Below are 25,485 nucleotides of genomic sequence, written 5' to 3' on the forward strand. Positions count from 1 at the left end.
CAGTACATCACATCTACATGTTCGACAAGGGCTTGGTATCATTAATAGGGCTGGACCGAATAGTTTTAATTGTGAAGAATTTGATTGTTGCATTGGTATTTCCTTTGATGGTTTAAAAGATGTTTAAAACCCCGCCTATGTTTTCATATAATCTCTGCTTTAAACAGACATTTTATCAGCCAGGACTAAAAAGCTATGTGACAAAACCAAGTGATCGAAATTAGAATTATTCAGGACTAAAATATCGCCAAAAATCAATATCTCCAAATATCAATAATAACTCCAAAACCAGGATATTATATATTATTATATCATAAAAGGATCAATTCCTAGAAATGATGAGTATGTCATCATCAAGATTAATACTTGTGTGTGATTGTAGGCTATTTTATAAAATCATCAATATAGGCAGAACACGATCGTCAAGGTTTTTTTTTAATCTTCAAGATTGCTAAATTGGAGCAGGATAATCAATCAAATATCTAAACTAAGTAAAAATTAGTATTTAGTCAAAATATTGAGCAATATATCTTTTATTCTGAGAGTTGATCAGATTGTATTCCCAGATTAGCAATTACATCAGCTTATGTAAAGTTACAGAAGACCTGCACGATGATGCACTACCAGGTTTGTGGCATTCAACCTTCAGCCCTCAATCGATATAGGTTGGTGATCTGTATCAGCCACAAAAACACTGATTGGTCCATCTTGATCAGCTTATCTCTTTTTTGACTATTAAGATGACAGTTTTTAAGAGCTGAGAGATGGAAAAACACTGATATAGCAATCTAGCTAATTATTTAACCTGATTTTTAGAATGTAGGTTAATCTATATGAATATAGTAGATCAGAGTTTCTCAATCCTGATCCAGGAGGTACCCAAACACAGAATGATTCAGCTGATCAGATCATTAACAAGCCCTGTGCAGGGTTGCAGTGTGTGTAATAGAGCAAACAAATGGAGAAACTTTTACTTAGTAAACCATCTTAACTCAATTAAAAAACACACCAACAAAAAAAGATTTGTAATGGTTACATCATAAAACAAGGGATGTATTTTTATTTTTTTTTTACATAAAGTGAGCATAAGTGAGCCTCGATTAATCAAAAAACAACATAAAATACTTAACGCGTATCTGTGAAACAAGCTTATTTAGCATATTTTGTTTACTGGTTAATGATTATTGGTGGTTAAAGGATCATTGCCTAAGATTGTTTCTTTTAAGTTCCTTATAAATATTCCTGTGTTGGGAAAAAAAAAATAACAAAATGTTCCTTTTAATTGTATCGGTTTCCAAGCACAACCATCCTTGCAATGTCTAATACATTCATTCTAAAAACAGAGTCTGGTAGGTCTGCAGAAGGTAATTAGTCTCTACATTTTGAAAGTATTTCATAAATAAACAAAATGATCCAAACAGTATGGTCAAAACCCCAGAATTTCACACACAGCTAGCTTTATTTATATTTACCTGCATTAAAAGTACTCAGTACTATTCTAAACTCTACATGCAATTCCACATTTTGGTAACTGACATTCAACTAACACTGAATTGAATGTCCATTAAATTTAACTAAACCCTATGTTGAATGTAAATAACTCAAAATAGAACCTAACCGTACACCTAACCCTAACCTTAACCATTAATCAACCATAAAATCTAACCCTACACCTAACCCTAACCTTAACCCTTAATCAACCCTAAAATCTAACCCTACACCTAACCCTAACCTTAACCCTTAATCAACCATAAAATCTAACCCTACACCTAACCCTTAACTTAACCCTTTATCAACCCTAAAATCTAACCCTACACCTAACCCCAACCTTAACCCTTAATCAACCCTAAAATCTAACCCTACACCTAACCCTAACCTTAACCATTAATCAACCATAAAATCTAACCCTACACCTAACCCTTAACTTAACCCTTTATCAACCCTAAAATCTAACCCTACACCTAACCCCAACCTTAACCCTTAATCAACCCTAAAATCTAACCCTACACCTAACCCTAACCTTAACCATTAATCAACCATAAAATCTAACCCTACACCTAACCCTAACCTTAACCCTTAATCAACCCTAAAATCTAACCCTACACCTAACCCCAACCTTAACCCTTAATCAACCCTAAAATCTAACCCTACACCTAACCCTAACCTTAACCATTAATCAACCCTAAAATCTAACCCTACACCTAACCCCAACCTTAACCCTTAATCAACCCTAAAATCTAACCCTACACTTAACCCTAACCTTAACCTTTAATCAACCATAAAATCTAACCCTACACCTAACCCTAACCTTAACCCTTAATCAACCCTAAAATCTAACCCTACACTTAACCCTAACCTTAACCCTTAATCAACCATAAAATCTAACCCTATACCTAACCCTAACCTTAACCCTTAATCAACCATAAAATCTAACCCTACACCTAACCCTAACCTTAACCCTTAATCAACCATAAAATCTAACCGTACACCTAACCCTAACCTTAACCTTTAATCAACCATAAAATCTAACCCTACACCTAACCCTAACCTTAACCCTTAATCAACCCTAAAATCTAACCCTACACCTAACCCTAACCTTAACCCTTAATCAACCCTAAAATCTAACCCTACACCTAACCCTAACCTTAACCCTTAATCAACCCTAAAATCAAACCCTACACCTAACCCTAACCTTAACCCTTAATCAACCCTAAAATCTAACCCTACACCTAACCCTAACCTTAACCCTTAATCAACCCTAAAATCAAACCCTACACCTAACCCTAACCTTAACCCTTAATCAACCCTAAAATCAAACCCTACACCTAACCCTTACCCTAACCATGACCTAAACTTAAAATCTAACCCTAAACCCAATCCTAAAATATTAAGATAAGCGTTTGGATTAGAGTTGTAGGGTTATATTCAATAGAGAATCATTTACTTTCACCTTTTAGTTCATTTGCATTTAATAGACATGTAGTTGAATGTTAGTTGAATGTCAGTTGAGCATCAAAGAGGCCATCAAATGCACCATCCAAGTAAAGTATTACCTACATTTTTACCAGAGAGGTCGCTAAATCCTCAAATTCTCCTAAATACTCAATATTTACAGACTGTCGCTTTAATGAGAAGGTTTTGAAAGCAAATATTCGTGTGCTCTCCTGGAAATACTGATGATTACTGGAAAGCTGTGAAATATTATTCGGGTCAGCCCAAATCATTGCCTATATTGACTCACTGTTCCTATATAGATATAATATAATTGAATATGAATATTGTTTAATTAATTGCTGATGTTCAGGTTACGGTAATTGAGACGTAGGCAGAGTTTTCTGTGTGTGTTTTTTTTAAGTGAGCGTGTTTCTGTGTCTGTATGGTGAATGTGGTCCTGTACTTCCTGTTATGTGCACTAACATATGTATTTTTATTGTCATTTGCACAGTGTGAGGGAGATGTGAGTACCAGCGTGTGTATGTGTGTACGTGTGTGTGTACGTGTGTGTGTACGTGTGTGTGTGTGTGTGTGTGTGTGTGTGTGTGAGTCTGTGTTCATCTCGCTTCTTGTTTCTCTCATTTCTCATTTCCCCTGGTTTAACCTTTGCATTAACTTTCCCAATCCTTCTTCCAATCAGCTCAGTCTAAAAAGAGAAACTGAGGAAAAACCAGTGCAGAAATAGCTGGACGACGCTTCAGACCACAGGGGTCATTTAAATGGCAGCGGATAGGGAGGGGGTGGTTGTCATTTGATGATCTATACTGTGTAGTCAGCACAATGTATACAACAGTAATGTGCGAAAAGGCATGGGGCAGATATCCCATGATTTTTGACATTTTTCATGGATGCTATAGAATACTGTGGAGCCTCCTGCATTGATAATGACCGCAATAATGTGGGTGGTAATGCCACTGTATGCTTTCAGAACTATTTCATTTGTATGGTAATGGGAACTCTATTTTTTTATATATGTAAGTTTATTTCAAATTTTCTCATATTTTTTCTCCCAATTTTGCAAGGCCAATCATTCCACCAATCAGCTGCTACTCAGCTGTATATCCCTCATCACTAGTGATTCCACAACACAAGTAGAGTGAAGACTAGCACATGCCTTCTCCGATACATGTGAAATGAGCCAACGCCTCTTCTCAAAATGCTGCTGATGTAGCATTACCGAGTAGCATCACAGTGCACTTGGAGAAAAGCGCAGCGACTCGGTTCTGATACATCAGCTCACAGACACAGCCTTGTGTTGATCAACATCACCCTCTGGAGTGATGTGGGGAAAGAGCGGCATCTACCCACCCAGAGAGAGCAAGGCCAATTGTGCTCTCTCTGGGCTCCGACAGCTGACAGCAAGCTGCATAACCAGGATTCGAACCATATAATTCGATCTCCCGATCATAGTGGCAGTGCTTAGCCTAAAATTCAAATGGTCAAATTCTTTGAAACTGACACCAATAAATCCATAGTTCCTGGTATTTGCTTATTTAGAGTATTTTATCCTCTACAGAAGGTGTGAAGTATCACAGAGAATTGTCTTACAATATATTAAGTATCGCAGAATCACATTTTCGTGAAATCATTGTTACTGTAGGCAACGTATTGTAATAATATTGTATGATTAGATGTTAGATGCCCTGTGATTCCCACCACAGGTTTAAACATAAAGCCATGAATTCGCAGGGCATGTCGACACACCAAGATATTATAATACAGTAATAAAGCTCTTATCTGCCCAAACTTAACCAAACTACATTATTATTACTGCACAATCTCAAAAATACAGGGAACTAGCAGCATTAAAAAATAGTCATGATTAGTGATTGACACCACTAATATAATTCAATTATTTTTTTTTATGTAATGCTTAAATATTTTTTAAAATAACTCTTAAAAGTGAAATGCATAAAGCAATACATATATACATGAAAATATTTGTATTTTAGGCACAAACAATAATTTTTTTCTTTAAAAAGTGCCACAAACATGCTCACTGTTTTTCCCAACAAGATCCTAAATGATAAAGACTCCTGGTCATGGTGACAGTATGAGAATGAGATTACTCATGTTGGCTGTTAAATAAATACATTGTCAGAGAATAATTATCGCTTTTTTGTATTTTTTTGTTACAATTTAGAAAAGAGTATCAAAAAAAGTATCGTTTGGGTATCGGTACCTAATTTGAAGTATCGTATCGGTACCTGTATTAAAAATTTAAGCTGTAAGATTCCAGTGAAGTTCTGCTGTTTGTTTTTAGAGTTTGGTCTCCAGGACTCTTCCACTTAACTTTGGCTGAGTTTAGGAGTGTTTTACCCAAGTTCATCATCTGTTTGACCCCGTCACCCCCCCTTAGATCTGTCTGGCAGGGGCACCCTAAGGGAGGGAAGGCCCTGTATGATTCATCAGTGGACACTTTGAGGCTCATGAGGCTGAAACTGTGACTCAGTGAGGCATTTAGTCAACTGACCACTGCAGTGCCAGAATATACAGGCAGCCCAACATTGCTCACATTTTTGTTTGATTATGTAAACCATAAAACAACCTAAAATGATGTTTGTGCTGCAGTTTCACTCCATTATCCCATGTCTCATACTAGGGAGGGGCGATATGGTAAAAAATATTCTGCTGTGATATTTAAAAACATGTTAATGCGTAACACATGATTGCACACACAATGCTTCCGTTGTGACAAATTAATAAAACTGCTTTGCAAATACTCCTCCATGCTGAGGAAAGTGATTTATTAATACATTATAGCTAATCTAATAATATTTAATTAAACAGAATTAACTACACTCTCTATAATAAAATGGGTAGTTGGTCAGTGTTCTTTACGCACTAATAATATGCTCAGAAATATATTGTATATTGTGTATCACAGTAAAACAATTTATATATATATAATAACACATTATTAGTAAATCAGCCCTGAGGCATTTCAACTAACTAAGAATTTTATAAAAAATATTTGGCAACACGGAAGGATAGCCTGTAACGTTACAGATATAATGTTCCAGGAACGTTTGTTTGGAACAATGTGTGACATAATAATGCAAAATAATTAATCACAACGTTATTGGAATGTTTGATGCAAAATGTTCCCAGCTAGATGAATACTAATGTTAAAGAAATGTTAAAAATAACATTCTCAAAACTAAAAAATTAAACATTGACACAAATGATGTCGCAGCGATGTTACCAGAACATTTAAAAACTTTAAAGAAAATTGTTCTTAGAATATACAGAAAACTTGACAGATTGAACCTTATAAGAACGTTTGAAATATCATTTTGTAATATCATAACCGATATTATATTGTTATTTTATACTGTATCTGTGTTTGTTTTGGCCTCTGGCTCCACCTGCTGCTCATTCCCCAACACTAACTCCACCCCGGTGATTGCCAATACACAACAGCGAGCGAGCGGTGCTGCAGCATGGAAGCTAGCAAGCAGGGCTGTTTAAGTTAAATCTAAGCTGCGACACAGCCTAAAAAGCTTTAGCATTTCTTAAAACCAGTCTAAACTGACTTTGCTTGACAGCAGTGAGGACACGTCCTAACTGAGATATAGCTTAGGCTGCAACGAGATACAACGGTAGGCAGTGGCGTGCACAGACATTTTGGGGCGCAAGTGCTCAGGGGGGGAAAAGGGCACTTTTTAGCGCACGTGGATCACTTCATTATAAAAAAAATTCCACGCACATGTTGAATGAAATTTGACTTTTATTTGTACAATTCTCTAAACGTGAGTTTTCAGAGGTCGGGTGTGTGCGAGCTGATTTCAGGACATTCTGTTTTCACTCGTTTTTAATCGCTCAGGTTTTCAAAAGATCATTTCAAACCGGCCTCAGTAAAATCTTAATAATAATATATATATATATATTTTTTTTTTTTTTAAACGAAGTTTCAAAAGAGCACTTTGGTTGATAAAGTGCAGAGTTGGTGGTGCTTTGGTGTCTTTGTCTGCACGCCTCTGACGGTAGGATACTCAAATCTAGATGTATATGTTAACAGCTAAACTAAGCAGTATATTACTAGGACCTAGCTAAGCACGGACAAAGGTCACGTGAGCCGGTTTATATTGACTCGTCGTTTCTTGACGTGGTAGAAGTCACAGAGATCGTCTTGCTCTGGATTGTATAGATTGAGCCTCCTCAACTTGGCAACCCGAGTGAGCTTTGTGCCTGGGGAGGGGTGGGCAGGGGAGACAACTCTCTGTGGTGTTTCGCTCTCATTTCCTACAAAATGTACCTTTAATTAAAGTTTTTCCTTAACAAGAAAATAGAGTCTACAACTAGGCTTAATCAATCACTGTCTGGGAAACTGATCCATTGCGCTTTATAGTTGATTAACTACAGATGCAAGTTGGTCATTTTGACTTTGCCGAGGGTACCCAAACTGTCCTGTTATTGTCACTTAAAGGCTGAGGGATTCCAACCACCCTAAAATATAAGAGACAATAAAAGGCTAGACATGGCTTAACCCAAACTGTGAATGGTGCATAATGGTGCAGAATGTACTGCTGGTCAGTTACTGTGAACCTGCAAGGTTTCAAAGTGTCCACTGAACCAAAAAAGGTTCAGTTACTCGTATCATTTGAAAGATCAAGGCAGAAGGAATTTAAATTGTGTCACTGATTAACTTCCTTTCAAAAGAATAACACAGCTGTGGGAAACTCTTTATTCACATAATGGCATATCTTTAGAAATAAAAACAAAATTAAAAGTGCCCTTTGCTGATTTAACCTGATGTTTTAGTGACAGCTGTTGTAACAGGCCCAGTTTATAGGAAGTCTAGCCATTTCCCGTTCCTCCCATTATACAAAGAAGGGCTTTTAAAAATGTAATAGTTTCATTCTGGATCTGATATTTCTTCTCTTAAGTTTAAGGTCCAGTAGTCAGGTCAGCTCAGGGCAAATCCTATAACTGGAATTTCCATTTTTTTAAAGATATGACTGGCAGACGCACAGGGGTGGCAGGGGTGGCAACAGTCATTAAGTGCCCTTTAGAGTGCCAAAAAAGAGGGAATTGATCACGTAGGCACTTTAAGCCCTATATGTGTAAATGCCAAGTATCATCAGTATCATAAACCCTAAAATAGAACCCTGTGGGACTCCACAGAGTACGATAAACTGTTACCAAATAACCCAGGGCTTTAGCATGAATAACAGGATTTGTGACAGAATAATACACCTTGAGTTTAAAAGGTTAATGTGTGCCCACATATTGGAGGCCTTACTTTCCTTCCAGTAGAAACGATTTCCTTTAAAGGCTCTTCCTCAGGGCCTCACTCTTTTAGTGACAGTGTTTCGAAGGATGCTCTTTCCAATAGAGAAAATGAGATGCTGTGCTGTATAGGCCTGTTTTCTCAATATAAAGAAATGAAAGGAAGATAATCTGACACCATTCTTCAGACAAATCAGTGTTGAGTATAGAGAGATGCCACCTACATTGGTGATGGTGACCGAACATGGGAAAGTTCTTTAGTGCACTCACTATATTACATTGCGACAAAAAACTAATCGTAACAAATATATAGTGTAATAAACACACAAAGCTTGGTTCAGACTTTAGGCTGGACTTTTAGGGGGGAAAACATCCTTAATGTACAACAAATCTTTATTTGATGTTGAGAACAAGGCATGGCCAAGTTTTTAAAGGAGAACTCTGGTGTAAAATTGATTTTGGGTGTAGTAAAACATGATAAAAAGTACTTATCTTTGTTAAATAGCCCACCTCTGCTCTCCTACAGCTTTTTGCCCAGCACTCTGAACAACGGCCGTATTATTTGCCACAACAAATCGTTTTTTACACCGTTATCCAGGTTCAAAGTAGCTCCACACCTCCTTGCTAGAATCTGGAGAGCCCTGACATTTAAAACGAGGCATTAATAACATAAAAACTGCACAAGAAGCTTATTAAAAAACACTGTTTACATCCCATAATGCTAGCTTTCAGCTCCATGCACCGCCATCACTGTACTGATAATGACAGACATATATACATAGAATCCGCATAGCCTGCCTCCTGGCACCGGCTGCTACGCTATGCAGAGTCTATGTATATATGTCTGTCATTATCAGTACAGTGATGGCGGCGCACGGAGCTTAAGGATAGTGTCACGGGATGTAAACAGTGTTTTTTAATAAGCTTCTTGTGTACTTTTTAAGTAATAAATGCCTCATTTTAAATGTCAGGTCTTTCCGGATTCTAGAAAGGAGTTTTGGAGCTACTTTAAGCCTGGATAACGGTGTAAAAAGCTGGACAAAAAGCATATAATACTGGATCTCAGAAAGCTGTAAGAGAGCGGTGGTGGGCTATTCAACAAAGGTAAGTACTTTTTTATCATGTTTTAGTACACTAAAAGTCAAATTTACACCAGAGTTCTCCTTTAACCAAGCGTTTTGCTCCACAGGAAGCATGTTTATTTTTAGTTTGTTATCCTCCACTCACCCTCACTCAGGCTGGCTGTAATGAGACAATGTGCAACATAAAAGAAATGGTATTAAAATCTATTTGCAGGCTGAATTTATGATGTCATATGGCAATAAATGCTCTTTATCTGAACTTTATTTGTTATTAAACTCTTGCACTGATTGCATCTATAATTTGCATCATGGCAGAGCAAGTTATACGACAAAATTAATCAACTCTTCAACTATTCACACGTATCCACTGCAGTCATCAGTGATCCTGCCTACACACCCACACTTCAACATGACTTATAACAGGAGCTTTAAACCAGCACTGCCAAAAAAGCAAGGCCCTCGGGTCACGTAACACACTGCCTGTCAGGAGGTCTTAACCCCACCCCCTCACCAACTGAGAACAGTATCTGTTACAGTACAGAGTATAACCATGTTTAATGTTATAGTATTTATGGATTAGTGATCAGCAATTACAATTACATTAGAGATTAGTTTTATATGGAGAGGTGTGGTAATGTGAATTTTACTGGTTGGAGAATAGATCTTGGTATTGGAACATCACTGGTTTTATCCACTAGACCAACAGGAAATGGGAAATGAGGGAAGGAATAGGGCAAGGTGATATAATGTAAAAAATAATATCTTGATATGCTTTAGAGAAATCACAGTATTTTATACAGTATGATAAAAACTAGTATTAAAAAAAGCCCATCATGCCACATATATACCAGTCAAAATTTAAACACACCTTTTTTGTGTTTTTCTTTATTTATTTATGTGATTTCTTTTCTTCATAGTAGATTAACATCAAACACATCAAAACAATTATGAAATTATGTAGTAAACATTATCCTTTCCTTCACAGTATGAAGAAAAAAGCAGCAACTATTGTTCAGCACCTCCAGGAACTTCTTTCTGTTTAGCTCTAATGTAAAACAAATCATAAAAATAAAGAAAACACATTGAATAAGGCATGTTCAAAATTTTGACAGGTACTATATACAGCTCTGGAAAAAATGAGACCACTTTAAAATGATGAGTTTCTTTGATTTTACCAAATTAAAAACCTCTGGAATATAATCAAGAGGAAGATGGATGATCACAAGCCATCAAACCAAACTGAACTGCTTGAAGTTTTGCAGCAGGAGTAAAGGCATAAAGTTATCCAAAAGCAGTGTGTAAGACTGGTGGAGGAGAACATGATGCCAAGATTCATGAAAGCTGTGATTAAAAACCAGGGTTATTTCACCAAATATTTATTTCTGAACTCTTAAAACTTTATAAATATGAACTTGTTTTCTTTGCATTATTTAAGGTCTGAAAGTTCTGCGTCTTTTATGTTATTTCAGGCATTTATCATTTTCTGCAAATAAATGCTCTAAATGACAAACTTTGTATTTGGGATTTATGAGAAATTGTCGATATTTATCTGTAGTTTATAGAATAAAACAACAATGTTCATTTTACTCAAACATATACCTAGAAATAGCAAAATCAGAGAAGCTGATTCAGAAACTGAAGTGGTCTATTAATGTATAAGCTGTATAAGATGTGTTTAATTCTAAGTGTATATAATAGGTGCAATATTACAATGTTATAATTGTTTTATTTCTTGTATAAGAATGTATTACATATATATCAGATTGTAGGAGCTCTAGATGGGAGAAGTGGAGGAAGTGCACTTTTTTATTTTATTGTGATGCATAAAGCAAGTAGCTACTCCCATTTCTGCAGTAATCTATAATCGTACCATTTCAAAAAGTATGGTAATATTCATTACCCACATCCCCATGTAAAACTGATCCCGTGTAGATAGCTCGAAATTCTCTTTTAGCTGCTGCTGCCTGATTTCTATATTTATTTATTTATTTATTTATTTTTGAGAATGGTGAGTAATTTACCTGTGTGGCTTTGCATCTCATCTTTTGGTTTGATGTTGGCTTGCTTTGGTTTGAGTTGCTTTTGTATCTTTTTCCTTTATGTTGTATTAATTCATTTGTTAGCAGAGTGTGCTGTGTGCTGAGTTTTATGTGGATGCATGATTCTGTGTAAAATTCTGTTTCCCCTTCACCTTTAGGCTGCACCTGATTTTCAGGAGACTAGGCCTCGCAATTATATTCTGTCCGCCAGTGCATCTGCGGTAAGAAAACTGCAGAGAACATCATCCCTCTCTCTCTCTTTACCTTTCCCGCATTCTTTCTGTCTCTCTCTATTCCTGACAGTCTCTGTCTCTCTATTGCTCCCTCTCTCCTTTTTTCTCTCTTTACTGGTGTCTTTCTCAACCTCTCCCCTTCTCTCTCTCCCTTTCTGTCTCTATCTCTCTATCCCTTTCAGTTTTTAGTAAGTCTCTCTCTCTCTCTCTCTCTCTATCACTCTCCATCACTCTCTGTCTCCCTATGGGTCTCTCTCTCAACCTCTCTCTTCCTTTTTCCTTCTCTGTCTCTTGCTCCCAGTCTCTCTTAGTTTTTCTCTCTCTCTCTCCAGCCTCTCGTAATTAATATATCTTACTCAGTCTCTTTCAATCTCTCTCTCTCACTATCTCTCTTTTCCTGTCTTCTGTATTATTTCTATCTCTCTTTATTCCTGACAGTCTCTGTCTCTTTCTCTGTCTCTCTATTGCTCCCTCTCTCCTTTTTTCTCTCTTCACTGGTGTCTTTCTCAACCTTTCCTCTTCTCTCTCTCTCCCTTTCTGTCTCTATCTCTCTATCCCTTTCAGTTTTTAGTAAGTTTCTCTCTCTCTCTCGTTCTCTCTCACAATCTCTCTGCCTCACACTCTATCTCTCTTTTCCCCATCTCTCCCTGTCTCTGTCTCTTTCTTTCTGTCTCTCTATATATTTTTTGTCTCTCTATCCCTTTCAGTCTCTCTCTCTTTCTCTGTCTCTCTCTGTCTATTTCTCTCTCTCTCCCTTTCTCTCTTTCTCCGGGTCTCTCTACCTCTCTTTTTCTCTCCCTCTCATACTATCTGTCTCTGTCTCTCTATCCCTTTCAGTCTTTCCCTCTCTCCCAGTGTCATTCTCTCTTTCTCTCTCTCTCTCTTTCTCTCAATGTTTATCAATGCATCCCTTTTTCTCTTTCCCAATTTCTCCCAATCACTCTCAATGGATCTCTGTCTCTCTGTCTCACACTCTATCTCTCTTTCTCTCCCCATCTCTCTCTCTCACTTTATTTCTCAACCTTTCAGTCTCTCCCTCTTTCTCCCTCTCTGTCTTTCTATCTTTCAGTCTGTCCATCTTTCTCTTCATCTCTCTCTCCCCCTCTTTCTATCCCTTTCAATCTCTCTCTCTTCCCCAATCTTTCTGTCTCAGTCTCTCAGTCTTTTTCTTTCTGTCTCTCTTTCTATCTATCTGTCTCTCTCTCTCTCTCTCTCTCTCTCTCTCTCTCTCTCTCACGCTTTTTTGTTCTCTCACTCTGTCTTTCCTATCTCTCAGTCTGCCGGTCTATCTATTCACCTCTGTTTTCTCTCTCTATCCTTTTCTATATATCCATCTATTAATGCCTGGCTTCCCTCAACCTTCCTCAAACAAACAAACGGAATAATATGTACACCCACTCACTTTCTATGGCTTAATGATTCCCAAACACACCCATGTACTGTGATCACGCTTCCTGCTCAAACAGCCCCCAACACACACACACACACACACACAAAGACACACACACATTGTGTGAATTGTGAACACCTCTTTGCTCAGAGTCTGCAATTTCCAGGTTTTTATTAAGAGGTGAAAGTAAAGTGGAACCAGGTTATTGGTTGGGTTACATAAAGAGATGGGAGGATGGAGAGATGAGAGAAAGGAGAAGAGAGATGAGGGTGAATGAGTGTGTTATTAATGTGTCACTCAGTAGTAAAAGACTGATTTTCTGTCCATCCTTCCACACGTCACCCGTTCACAGTGGGCAGACGATTTTGAAGATCCCAGTATGATTGCTGAAAGAAAGGTGATAACATTCTAGCTGCAGAGATCTGTGATAGATGGTGGCTTGGTAGTGCATTAGGCAATTCAAGCTGCACTGCGTATATTATTATTTATTTATTAAAAACCTATAAGCAACATAATGAATTGGAGCTGGAAACCTGTCACCCTGGAAAAGCCCATTAGCATCCACAGGGTTCTCAGTGGGGTGGCACAAGGCCTGTAGAACTGTCTCAAGAAAAGTTTTGATAAATGATATTAGATTGTAATTTTGTGCCACTAGTATAAAGGTAGCATGTTAAAGAAAAGCAGTAAAGAGCCTTGTAAAGTGTAATGGACTTTCAATTCTAAAGAATATATATATATATATATATTGTGGTAGGCCCCTGGGGTTAGGGGCGTGACCACTGTGACCCGGAAGGAGGAAGCTCACAGAGATACACAGACACGGGGATTAAATTAACTCAAAGCATACCTTTATTCGGCTTTTAACGCCCTCCACCACACCCAAAAACAACTCAAAAGAACATAGCCCAGCCCAATGGGGCTCTAAAGTCTGTAGAACTACTTTTAAAGGGCTGACTACGAGTCCGAGCAGCCTCAGCCCTCCGCTCCCCAGTCAAAGTTCCTCTTTCAGTGAGCTGAGGCTGAGTTTTTTATACCTGTCCCAGCCGGCTGCTTAATCAGTCCGGATGCGAGCCAGCTGAGACAGGCATGGCTTTGCGCTCTGGCGTGGGGCGGACCCACAACTCCCCCGCCTCCTCACGCCACAATATATATATATATATATATATAAATTGAATGTATAGAATAAAACAACTGTTTTTACATGAAGTTCACATACCTGTGAACAAAAAGACTAGTAATGAGTTCATGTCTATGTATAGTACAAACTTAATCATCACAACAAAGAAGGTACAGTTCTCTTGTGGTATAACCAGACTGGAGGCAGAGTGAGGTAGTGCGAGATAGAGGTCCACAGTGAACAAGATCTTTACTTACCGTTTTTCACGTCATTATCAGGATATAGTTCCTTTAAAAATAGGAGAATTTAAAAAAACACAAGTTTCACGCCACAATTACCAGAAACAGGACCTCTCTGATGATGTCAACATCAAGCCTTGTTAGATACTTGGTGCATCTCAGGAGCATCTCAGGGAATTTTGATATCAATAAAAAGTTTTTACTTTATTTCTGTAATTCAGTTGAAAATGTGAAACTCATATATTATATAGATGTATTAAACATCTTAAGCGTTTATTCATTTTACTGTTGATGATTATGGCTTACAGCCAATAAAAACCCAAAAATCAGTATCTCAGAAAATTTGAATATTATATAAGACCAATTAGTATTTTTGGCAGTGTGGGCAGTGTGCCAAATCCTGCTGGAAAATGAAATCTGCACCTCCATAAAAGCTGACAGCAGAGGGAAGCATGATGCTTCAAACTTGATAAAACACAGTGGACCAACAATAGCACCACTGATCATCAGTAAATTTTACATTTCATTCATACATCAATGGAGAAGCGTCTGGAGGAAGAGTGAAGTAAGACACACAGTCTAAACTGCTTGAGGTCTAGTGTGAAGTTTCTACAATCAGTGATGATTTGGAGAGACATGTCATCTGCTGGTGTTAAAATTTATTTAATTAATTTACATTTATTTCAGAGCTTTTCTGTTTGGTTGGAATTATGTATTTATATTAGATGGAACTTCTAGGATTGGATTTCAAGTGTACGTAGTGCAGCTTTAAAGTGCTTTAGTATATATCGTAGTATTTGACTCCTCACCTAGATTGGCTCAAAACAGATATTTTAGTAGTAGTTCAGATAGTTCTCAAATAGTTCTTTTTGACAAAAACATACTTATTTCCCCTCACAATGTCTGTTGAATGTTGAATGCTTGTTACCATTGTATCCCTCCTTTGTTCTTTGTTCTATGTTTTTGTCATGTTTGAAAAACCTTTGTGTTTTGTGATTGCCTTGTAATTTGCATTGAACAGAGATCCACTTCCCTTTAATGCTTCTTTATAAGAGGAAGCATGATGAGATCAGAACTGCTTGACCACTTCCACAAGGATGTTTCCTCCAAAAACGTGGTATAAGTGTGGAAATAAATATAACAGCGAAGTTTCTTGAGTGAAACATGAACTGGACTTTCAATTCTACAATTTGCTCACAGTGCAGTAAAGGCTTAACGGAGAACTCTGTGTAAAATGGACTTTTGATGTAGTAAAACATGATAAAAAAGTACTTACTTTTGTTAAATAGCCTACCTCTGTTCTCCTATAGCTTTCTGAGAGACAGTAATTTTGTACTTTTTGCCCAGTACTCTGTACAATGACTGTATCGGGGCATATTTTGCCCCAATAAATCGCTTTTTCCACCGTTATCTGGAGGTAGCTAGAATCCAGAGAGCCCTGACATTTAAAACGAGGCATTAATAACTTAAAAAGTGCACAATAAGGTTATTAAAAAACACTGTTTATATCCCATAATGCTAGCTTCAGCTCTGTGTGCCGCCATCTTTGTACTGATAATGATAGACATATACATACATACATGCCTCCTGATGCCGGCTGCTACACTATGCGGAGTCTATGTATATATGTCTGTCATTATCAGTACAGTGATGGCGGTGCTTGGAGCTGAAGCTAGCATTATGGGATGTAAACAGTGTTTTTTAATACGCTTCTTGTGCACTTTTTAAGTTATTAATGCGTCGATTTAAATGTCAGGGCTCTCCGGATTCTATCAAGGAGGTGTGGAGCTACTTTGAGTCTGGATAACGGTGGAAAAAACGATTTATTGAGGCAAAATATGCCCAGATATGGCCATTGTACAGAGTGCTGGGCAAAAAGCACAAAATTACTGGTAGGCTATTCAACAAAGATAAGAACTTTTTATCATGTTTTACTACACCAAAAGTCCATTTTATAGTTCTCCTTTAATGTACAATGGCTTCAAGTGTTTTTCATGTGCAAAAGAGTCGCTTAGCTTCGCTCTAAGCTAATGTGAACCAGATTTCAGGAGAAGATGTTGGTTTCAGGCCAGGTGTAATAACACTCAGTGAGTGGTAATCACTATACAGTATTATCAGTAGTGCTTGAGCCAGAGGTGTGGGCTTTAACTCAAGTCATTTGGCTTCAAATCAACTCACAAACTTGAAGACTTGACTCAGCAAAATGTAAATACTTTTATTGTCTAGCTTAAGCACAAACCACCAACCAGACTTATGACTCAAAAGGACAAAGTTGATAATGAGTGAGACTCATCTGACTGCAGACAGTACTGTCCAGATAGCGGTAGGTTTTCCAGACCTACACCAGAATTTACATTTTTGTTTTTTTTAGGGGATGAAAGAGAAGAGTGAGATTCTAAGATGATAGCCAGCTGTGTTTGTCTTTACCTAACACGTATTCAGCATCTCCTGGAACTGACTCAAATATGGTCTTGAAGCCTCAGTGGACTGACTCAGGATATCAATTGAAACCTGCCAAAACTGCATTAAGATTGACACAGAACTTGACTCAAGACCTGACTCAGAATTTGATTTGGGACCTTACTGAACTCACTTAATATACCTCCCTGAAATCAGCTTAAGACATCCTTGTTTTGATTCAGGATTTTAGACCTCCTTAAACTGACTTCGACTTGGGATTTCCTCAAACTGTCTCAAACTGACTCAAGATTTGACTTAAAACTTCCTTGAACTAATTTGGGATTTGACTTGGGACCTCACTGTATTGACTCAGGATTTTATTTGAGACTTCCTTGGACTGTCTCAGGTTTTGACTTGTGATTTCCCTTGAAATGGCTCAGGAATAGACATTAATGTACAACATCCTTGTATTGATTCAGGATTTGATTTTAGATCTCCTTAAACTGACTTTGACTTGGGATTTCCTTGAACTGGCTTAAACTGACTCAGGATGTGATTTAAGACCTCCTTAGACTGTCTCAGGATTTGACTGGGTTTCCTTGAACTGGCTCAGAATTCAAATTGAGACCTCCTTAACCTGATTTAGGATTTGACTCATGGTTTGACTTTAGACTTCCTTGGATTTGGATTTGACATAGGACCTTACAGTATTGACTCAGGCTTTGATTTAAGACCTCTTTAAGGGTTTCCTTGGCTCAGAATTTGAAGCGAGACCTCCTTAAACTGACTCAGGATTTGACTTGAGATTTCCTTGAATTGGCTAAGGATTCAGCTGACATCTAAGTTTTAGACATCCCTGTGCTGAAGCTTGATTCTAAATTAAACCCCCTATTCTGACTTGAGATTTTACTTGAGACTTCCCTAACATGGAATTTGAATCAAGACCTGACTCTTGATTTGACGTGGGGCTCCTCTGAACTGACTCAGGAACTGACTCGAGGTTGGCCTTGGACTCTACTATCTACTACTATCAAGACTTGAAACTGACTTTCTAATTACTCATGTTTTGTCTTGGGACCTGACCCATGATTCACCTCATAACCTCATCACTGAGTTGACTCGTTCTTGGTTTTGACCTAAAGCTTGAGTGTCAAGACTTGAGACTGACTTACTAATGATTTGCTCCTCAGTTACTTGTTCCCACCTCTGACTTAAGCTAATAACAGGCATCCCACTTTTCGCTGAAGTTTAGGGAGTCTCCTGCATTTTAATAGGTGCTCCCTGTACCTTCCTGAAATTAACCCTCCTGTTATGTTCATTTGTCAGGAACAGCAATGGTGTTTCTGGTACAATTTGATCCGGTGCGTGTTTATTATCCAATTAATATCCAAAATAATAATTATCCAAAATAATAATTATTCCATTAAATCCAAACAACTAGTGTGAATATTTTATTACTTACTACATTGCTAATTATTCTATCAGTATTTAGTGCAATGGTGTTCCTTACCTTTAATAGGAAATGGTTCAATCAGGATAATCACTTGTTAAAAAAAGACATGTTCAAACTTTTATTAATGTTTCACTACTTTACCAACATATTAGACACAATAGCTTTACATAACATTAAAACATAACATTGAATTTTGTATTTTTTGAGTTTTTTGTTGATTGCAGGGGGTTATATGTTGATTACACTAATTAAGGAAAGCAGAAGAAGTTATATACAGAAAAAATACTTTTCCTACTATTTTTCCTAGATCTTTAAACTTTTAAACGGGTCAAATTGAGTCGTAACGTAACAGGAGGGTTTATGTTTTTGCAGGGTGGGATGTCTATAAATGAATAATAATTATAATTTATATTCTATTAATCTACCAGTGGGCTTAAATAAATACCTGACCATTTTTTTTTGCAAATCCCATCAGAAAAATGTTTAGATATCCACAGCAGTTCTGGTTTCACAAGCTCTCACTGTGCTGTCACACTGAATCTCATGATTTATTTGATGTTGAACCTTCACAGCTCACAGGATCTTCATCTGACAAGACTTCATCTGTTAAGACTTTCTTTAAGATAAAGATACACAGAAAACAAAAACAGAATATCAGGAGTTTGTGGGACTGTTGTGCCATTCTGCACAGTGAAATCTGGGATGATTTTTCAAAGTGAAAAATCTCCAGGATGGTTTTTCACCAATGCACTGTTGCAGTCAAAACAGTGCATAATCTTGTACAGTGATGTGAACAAGTGTTTGCCCCTGAATTTGAATTTGTGCACACTATATTATTATATATAAAATTTTTAAGCTTATTAGTACATAGAATGAGTTAGAGGTCTGCAGTGAACACACACACCCATTATCATACACAGTACATCCCTATTACTAACTATTAGCTATCTAATTTGGATTTGCATTATCTGGAGGAGGAAACCCATTTTCACACTTGAAAATTGCATAATTCATCCCATACTGACATTAAAGAAATAGAAAACCTTTGCTTCAGTCTGATTGTAGATTGTATTCAGTCCATATAATACTAGAAATTGACTAAAAACTGTATAATAAAGTGTGCACAATCTCAGAAATTCTCACATGGGGTTAACTATATTACACTCTATATGTTGTTTTTATTATTATTATTATTTTTTCTTAAGCCATAATAAAATGTACACTATATATAAACATACAAATGTTTGTGGACACCCCTCTACTAATGAATGCATGTAGTTCTTTTAAATACACCCATTGGTGTGCAAATGCAAGTACAAACAGTTGCTAATGAAATAGTACATATACAGCTCTGGAAAAATAGAAAATACCACTTAAAATGATGAGTTTCTTTGATTTTTCCAAATTGAAAATCTCTTGAATATAATCAAGAGGAAGATGGATGATCACAATCCATCAAACCAAACTGAACCGCTTGAACTTTTGTACCAGGAGTAAAGGCATAAAGCTATCCAAAAGCAGCGTGTAAGACTGGTGGAGGAGAACAAGCCAAGATGAATGAAAACTGTGATTAAAAAAAGGGTTATTCCACCAAATATTGATTTCTGAACTCTTAAAACTTTATGAATATGAACTTGTTTGTGCTTTGCATTATATGAGGTCTACAAGCTCTGCATCTTTTTTGTTTTTTCAGCCATTTCTCATTCACTCATTTTCTGCAAATAAATGCTCTAAATGACAATATTTTTATGTAGAATTTTGGAGAAATGTTGTTTGTAGTTTATAGAATAAAACAACAATGTTAATTTAACTCAAACATAAACCTATAAATAGCAAAATCAGAGAAACTGATCCAGAAACTGAAGTGGTCTCTTAATTTTTTCTAGAGCTGTATTTATTGGCACTGTTCTTGGTGTCAAATTTTGTCTAATGCTCCAAATTAAAGTCTAAAGAAAGGATTTCCTGGACTGTATAGACTGTAGAGATTTTGTTACTCCTACGAAGAGTAAATGAGCAGGTGTCCCAATACTTCATATAGTGTATAATGGTTTAAGAAAACGTAATTATCACTCTTTAGTATATTTATGGTGGTCTGGAGTGGAAACGATGTTCATGTGCTCTAAGGAACAATAACCCCTTGCACAGTGAATATAGTCTCTTTGCAGTCTGTGTTTGGTGTGTTAGTACTTGGCTTCCCAGCCCACAGTCCTGCAGTGATAGGAGCTCTGTCTAGTGGGATTCTGTGTTGTTGTGTAATTGAAGCTAATTCCTCCTCTCTTCTCTGTTCTGCTGCGTGTAATCAGCTGTGGAGTGAAGAGGTGGACAAAGTAAGTATAACCGTGAACAAGAACAGACTGTAGAGACTTTAGCGCTAGCGTGGACTGAGGTCATGCTATTTCATGTTCTTTTATAAGTGTTATGTAGGAACATATGATTGTTGGTTGGGTCCACCGACATTGTACCTATATTCATCGAAATGTTGGCCATTTTATTAGAAATGATTATTAAAAATGACAATTTTTTGTGTCATGTCAAGACATGTTAAATCTGATCTGATTCCAGTGCTAATGTGTCAAATTTATCAGTATAAGCCAAGATTCTGCCAATTGATTTTTAGGTTATGTTCACATTACCAGCCTAAAATGACTTAAATCTAATGATTCTAATTTTTTTGCATTTTCAGGGCTGTGTCATGTCATGACATGTCAAATCCGATTGGTTTAATTCAGATTTGAGTCTCTCCTATATCAGATATGTATCTGATTTGTGGGCTTGTGACACGAATGTTATTGGTTGAATTAGATTCTGGTAACAAAAGATCAGGCTCTGATCTCTATGAATAGAAAGGCACCACAATAGATTAAAATATGGGTCAGATTATCTTTTTAAATATAGGTTTAAAATTAAAAAATTAAAATTCTGCCTACTGTGCTTACAATAATCTCCACATCAATGGGGGCTTATCCACTAGCAATTTAACTTAAAATATAAAACTAAAGTCATCATATGTGGACATCATTGTTCTTAGAAACTACATAATGTAAAAAAAAATTATAATAATTCTTTGTTTTTACACTAATCAGGTGTCAATTAGCCCAAATTGCAAAGAGAAATAAAAAAAAATGCATACCATGCATGAGTTCAGGTCTTAACTGTTTAGTTAAGTTTAACAAATTTAGCAGTTCAGAAGTGACATACTAAGCAGTTCCATTGACTGGTAACAAAACCAGTTAATCTCTCTTTAATAAATCTGTTTTATTTTAAACCCTAATTCTAATTTGAAGGACTTTACTGGTTATCAGAATTGGTATCGCATTAAAACTGGTATGCCACACTTGTTTTCCTTTAGCCCAACCCGATTTATTAGTGCACTCAGGTAAAATGTACCTGATGATGAAATCATTGTAGCTTTACTTATTAATAAACAGGCTGCCAGATAATAGATTCATTGCTCTTGTTAAAGAGAAGATTGTGACTGTGTGTGTGTGTGTGTGTGTGTGTGTGTGTGTGTAACAGGCCGAACAGGAGCTGCGGGTGGCTCAGACGGAATTTGACAGACAGGCGGAGGTGACCCGTCTCCTTCTAGAAGGCATCAGCAGTACACATGTGAGTCAGAGATTACGTCTGGGTCTCATTTCTGCTCATTTCTCCCCAATTCCACATTCAGATACACACTGGATAAAGAACAGTGATCACAGTCACTCCAGTTCCTCTTTTTTCTGGGTGTAGGGTTGTAAATATTGACATACATCAGCTTACTTAGCCTGGGATTTCCCTTTCGACCCGCTGATGTGTGTTTACTGTTTTAATCACAGTGACGAGTCTGGAAGATAAATATTGTTTCATTTAAAAATAAATATATGATGGAAATAGAAGCATCTCCTCTGTCCTACTGTGTGTCCCATATTATATCACAAAAAAAATTATATCACATCATAAAAAAAAAAAGGGGCGTAGTGCTGGACTGTATACCGGTTCATTCGGTATAGACCACTGAAGTCATGTCGTCATTTTGTAGTCTGTGCCATGTTGTTTATGCCCATATTTGGGGTTCCATGTCTAAGCGGTTCAAGTGAATGGGGAATTTAAATGGGCTTTTCAAAAACTGGCCTCTGTCACATTCTGTGGTAAATAAATATGTTCAGAATCCTGTACGTTTTATTCTGTGTACATTTACCTCATAAATATCACTGGATCCTCTGAATTATGAGATCGTTTAAGGGGAGTAATTAGAAAAATGCTAACTTTAAGCTAATACTTAACTGACGTCACAGCACCGCGGCTGGAAATGATCCCAGACTGGATTCTGCATAACAACAGTGAACTCCAGTCAGAACCCGTTTTGGATTATTATGCTTCTTCACAGAGGATCATTCAAGCATTTAAACAGATGTAAACTATTTCAGTAATGTTGAGCAGTGTGATGTTGAGCAATGTGATGTTGAGCAGTGTGATGTTGAGCAGTGTGATGTTGAGCAGTGTGATGTTGAGCAGTGTGATGTTGAGCAGTGTGATGTTGAGCAGTGTAGTCTGTGTTAGAGCTTTAAAAGGCAGATTATAAGAGAAAGTGGCTCTCAGTTCAGCAGCGCTTCCCCAAAGGGTTTAGTATTTAATCACGGTCATTAATTTATACTAATTACAACACCTGACCCAAATAATCAACTAATCAACTAACTACCTGCCCTCACTGAGGTGACAACGAACCAGAAACACCCATTTTTTTCACTGCATAATAAAGAGGGTACGGTCATATGAAAAAGTTTGGGCACCCCTATTAATCTTAATCATTTTTAGTTCTAAATATTTGGGTGTTTGTAACAGCCATTTCAGTTTGATATATCTAATAACTGATGGACACAGTAATATTTCAGGATTGAAATGAGGTTTATTGTACTAACAGAAAATGTGCAATATGCATTAAACCAAAAGTATGGGCACCCTTATCATTTTATTGATTTGAATACTCCTAACTACTTTTTACTGACTTACTGAAGCACAAAATTGGTTTGGTAACCTCATTCAGCTTTGAACTTCATAGTCAGGTGTATCCAATCATGAGAAAAGGTATTTAAGGTGGCCAATTGCAAGTTGTTCTCCTAATTGAATCTCTTCTGAAGAGTGGCATCATGGGCTCATCAAAACAACTCTCAAATGATCTAAAAACAAAGATTGTTCAACATAGTTGTTCAGGGGAAGGATGCAAAAAGTTGTCTCAGAGATTTAACCTGTCAGTTTCCACTGTGAGGAACATAGTAAGGAAATGGAAGACCACAGGGACAGTTCTTGTTAAGCCCAGAAGTGGCAGGCCAAGAAAAATATCAGAAAGGCAGAGAAGAAGAATGGTGAGAACAGTCAAGGACAATCCACAGACCACCTCCAAAGAGCTGCAGATGGTGTCACTGTGCATCGGTCAACAATACAGCACACTTTGCACAAGGAGAAGCTTTATGGGAGAGTGATGCGAAAGAAGCCATTTCTGCAAGCACGCCACAAACAGAGTCGAAATGGCTTCTTTCGTACAATAAACCTTATTTCAATCCTGAATTATTACTGTGTCCATCAGTTATTAGATATATCAAACTGAAATGGCTGTTGCAAACACCCAAATATTTAGAACTAAAAATGATTAAGATTAATAGGGGTGCCCAAACTTTTTCATATGACTGTAAATGTTAAAACGTGTTACAGCTGGTTCTGGAGTATCACTGACCTGTTTTAGTGATTTTATGCTGTGAGACTCTCAGCTCTCCTCAGTAAGGGCAGTTAGTTCGGTAGTTGGATCAGCTGTGTGTAGTATGCTGTAAAAAATATGGCTGGAGTTCTCTGGTGTTGCACTGAAAAAAGTCCCCTGCAGCTAGGCTCTGCAGCCGCGCTGGGAGGTCAGTTCACTCTGCTGTAGCATTAGCCTGAAGCTAGCATTTTTCTCATTACCACTCTCAAAGGTTATCGTGATTCAGAGAATCCAGTGATGTTCAGGAGTAAAATGTACACAGAATAAAACGTACAGGGGTCTGAACAGATTTATTTACCACAGAATGTGACAGAGACAGGTTTTAAAAAAGCCCATTCATTTTTCTCATAGGGAAAAAAACACTTAGACACGGAAGCCGCATGAGAACTACAGAATGACGTACACCTTCAGTGGTCTATACCACCGGGGGAACTTGAACTAGTATGTGTTTCTCTCATACCACTAGAGGGCGCTGTGTTTTATTCCAGTAAAATAGAGCAGTAACTACAGCCCTTTTAAATATATTAATACTGTAGCTTAAATGATGATTTGAATGTATTTGTTAACTGGAGAAAAAAGGGAATTATAGCTGATTTAAATACTGTAATGCCTCTAATGTCTTCAGGAATAACATACAGTAAATTGATATTAAACTTGTATTTAACTTGTGCAACGGAACCTTTAAGAAATATCTCCTTAAATACTTAAACTTTGAGTATATTAGGTTTGTTTATAGTGTTTATGGAACTATTTATTTAAATATTTAATTTTGTTAAGTGAGCCGTGTTAAATTTGTTGTCTATTTAATGATTATTGTTTAAATTTTTTAGCTATTTTTTTTGATAATTAAGTCTGATTTGTTCTTATATTGTGTTATATTAATTTTGTGGGACAAAGTAAACCCAATACTAATCAAAGCCTTAATTTTAAAGCCTTAGTGTTTAGTATTATATGAACACCTAACAGTACAGTAATTGACAAACCCTATTTTAAAGCCCAGTTATACAAAAAATAAATAAATAAATAAATAAAATAATAATAAAAAAACTTGAAATACTGTGCAACCGTCAGTAATATGGATTTTTGGCCATATCGCCCAGCACTAATGTGACGTAATATAGTGATATTATGATATTCTTGAGAGCAGTATATTTGGTATTCATTGTGCTGTATACTGTATTTACTTTTAATTGTTTGTTTATTAAAAGTTTATTTACATACACTAAATATGCTATGTTTTAGTTTTGTGGTTTTTTTGTTATTACATCATTTTTGATGCATTATTTATTTTGTTACACTATTATTATAGTATACAAGCCTCTGTAAGTTACTGTTTATGAAATACACACATGTTTATAGATGTTTGTTATTATAGTACTATATTACTAGTACTATATTGTTGAAATTGTTGTGAAAACAAATTGGCATATCACTAAGAATATTGTTATTGCAAAAAAAAATGGCTGAAATATTATTATAATTAATAATATTAAAATAAAATAAAATTTCATAATATTAAAATAAAATAAAATTTTCTGTCTCATATTGGCTATCCCTAGTCTGTGTGTGTTACTG

General features: G+C 36.7%; 1 protein-coding gene and 1 long non-coding RNA gene across 9 annotated transcripts in view; one reads left to right on the forward strand and one right to left on the reverse strand.

The window, feature by feature from the left end:
• The window catches only part of sh3glb2b (SH3-domain GRB2-like endophilin B2b), a 93,946-nt gene that overhangs the window by 38,991 nt on the left and 29,470 nt on the right, over positions 1-25,485 (forward strand). For 2 of the 6 annotated variants that reach the window (XM_049468563.1, XM_049468546.1), the window contains exons 6-9: positions 11,506-11,568; positions 13,323-13,367; positions 20,483-20,506; positions 21,696-21,785. In XM_049468563.1, coding sequence (XP_049324520.1) covers positions 11,506-11,568; positions 13,323-13,367; positions 20,483-20,506; positions 21,696-21,785 — 222 coding nt within the window. The remainder of the gene's footprint in view (positions 1-11,505; positions 11,569-13,322; positions 13,368-20,482; positions 20,507-21,695; positions 21,786-25,485) is intronic. The other 4 variants (XM_049468619.1, XM_049468588.1, XM_049468647.1 and 1 more) reach the window with 3 other exon arrangements.
• On the reverse strand, positions 1,572-2,477 carry LOC125784854 (uncharacterized). Of its 3 annotated transcripts, XR_007427449.1 has the most exons (4): positions 2,405-2,477; positions 2,202-2,260; positions 1,674-1,721; positions 1,572-1,625 (listed from the first exon to the last, which is right to left on the reverse strand). It is a non-coding gene; the product is annotated as an uncharacterized LOC125784854 (long non-coding RNA). The 3 variants fall into 3 exon arrangements; XR_007427459.1 differs by lacking the exons at positions 2,202-2,260; positions 2,405-2,477 and adding an exon at positions 1,962-1,990; XR_007427453.1 differs by lacking the exons at positions 2,202-2,260; positions 2,405-2,477 and adding an exon at positions 1,818-1,846.

Source organism: Astyanax mexicanus, chromosome 1 (assembly GCF_023375975.1).
Source record: "Astyanax mexicanus isolate ESR-SI-001 chromosome 1, AstMex3_surface, whole genome shotgun sequence".
NCBI lineage: Eukaryota > Metazoa > Chordata > Actinopteri > Characiformes > Acestrorhamphidae > Astyanax > Astyanax mexicanus.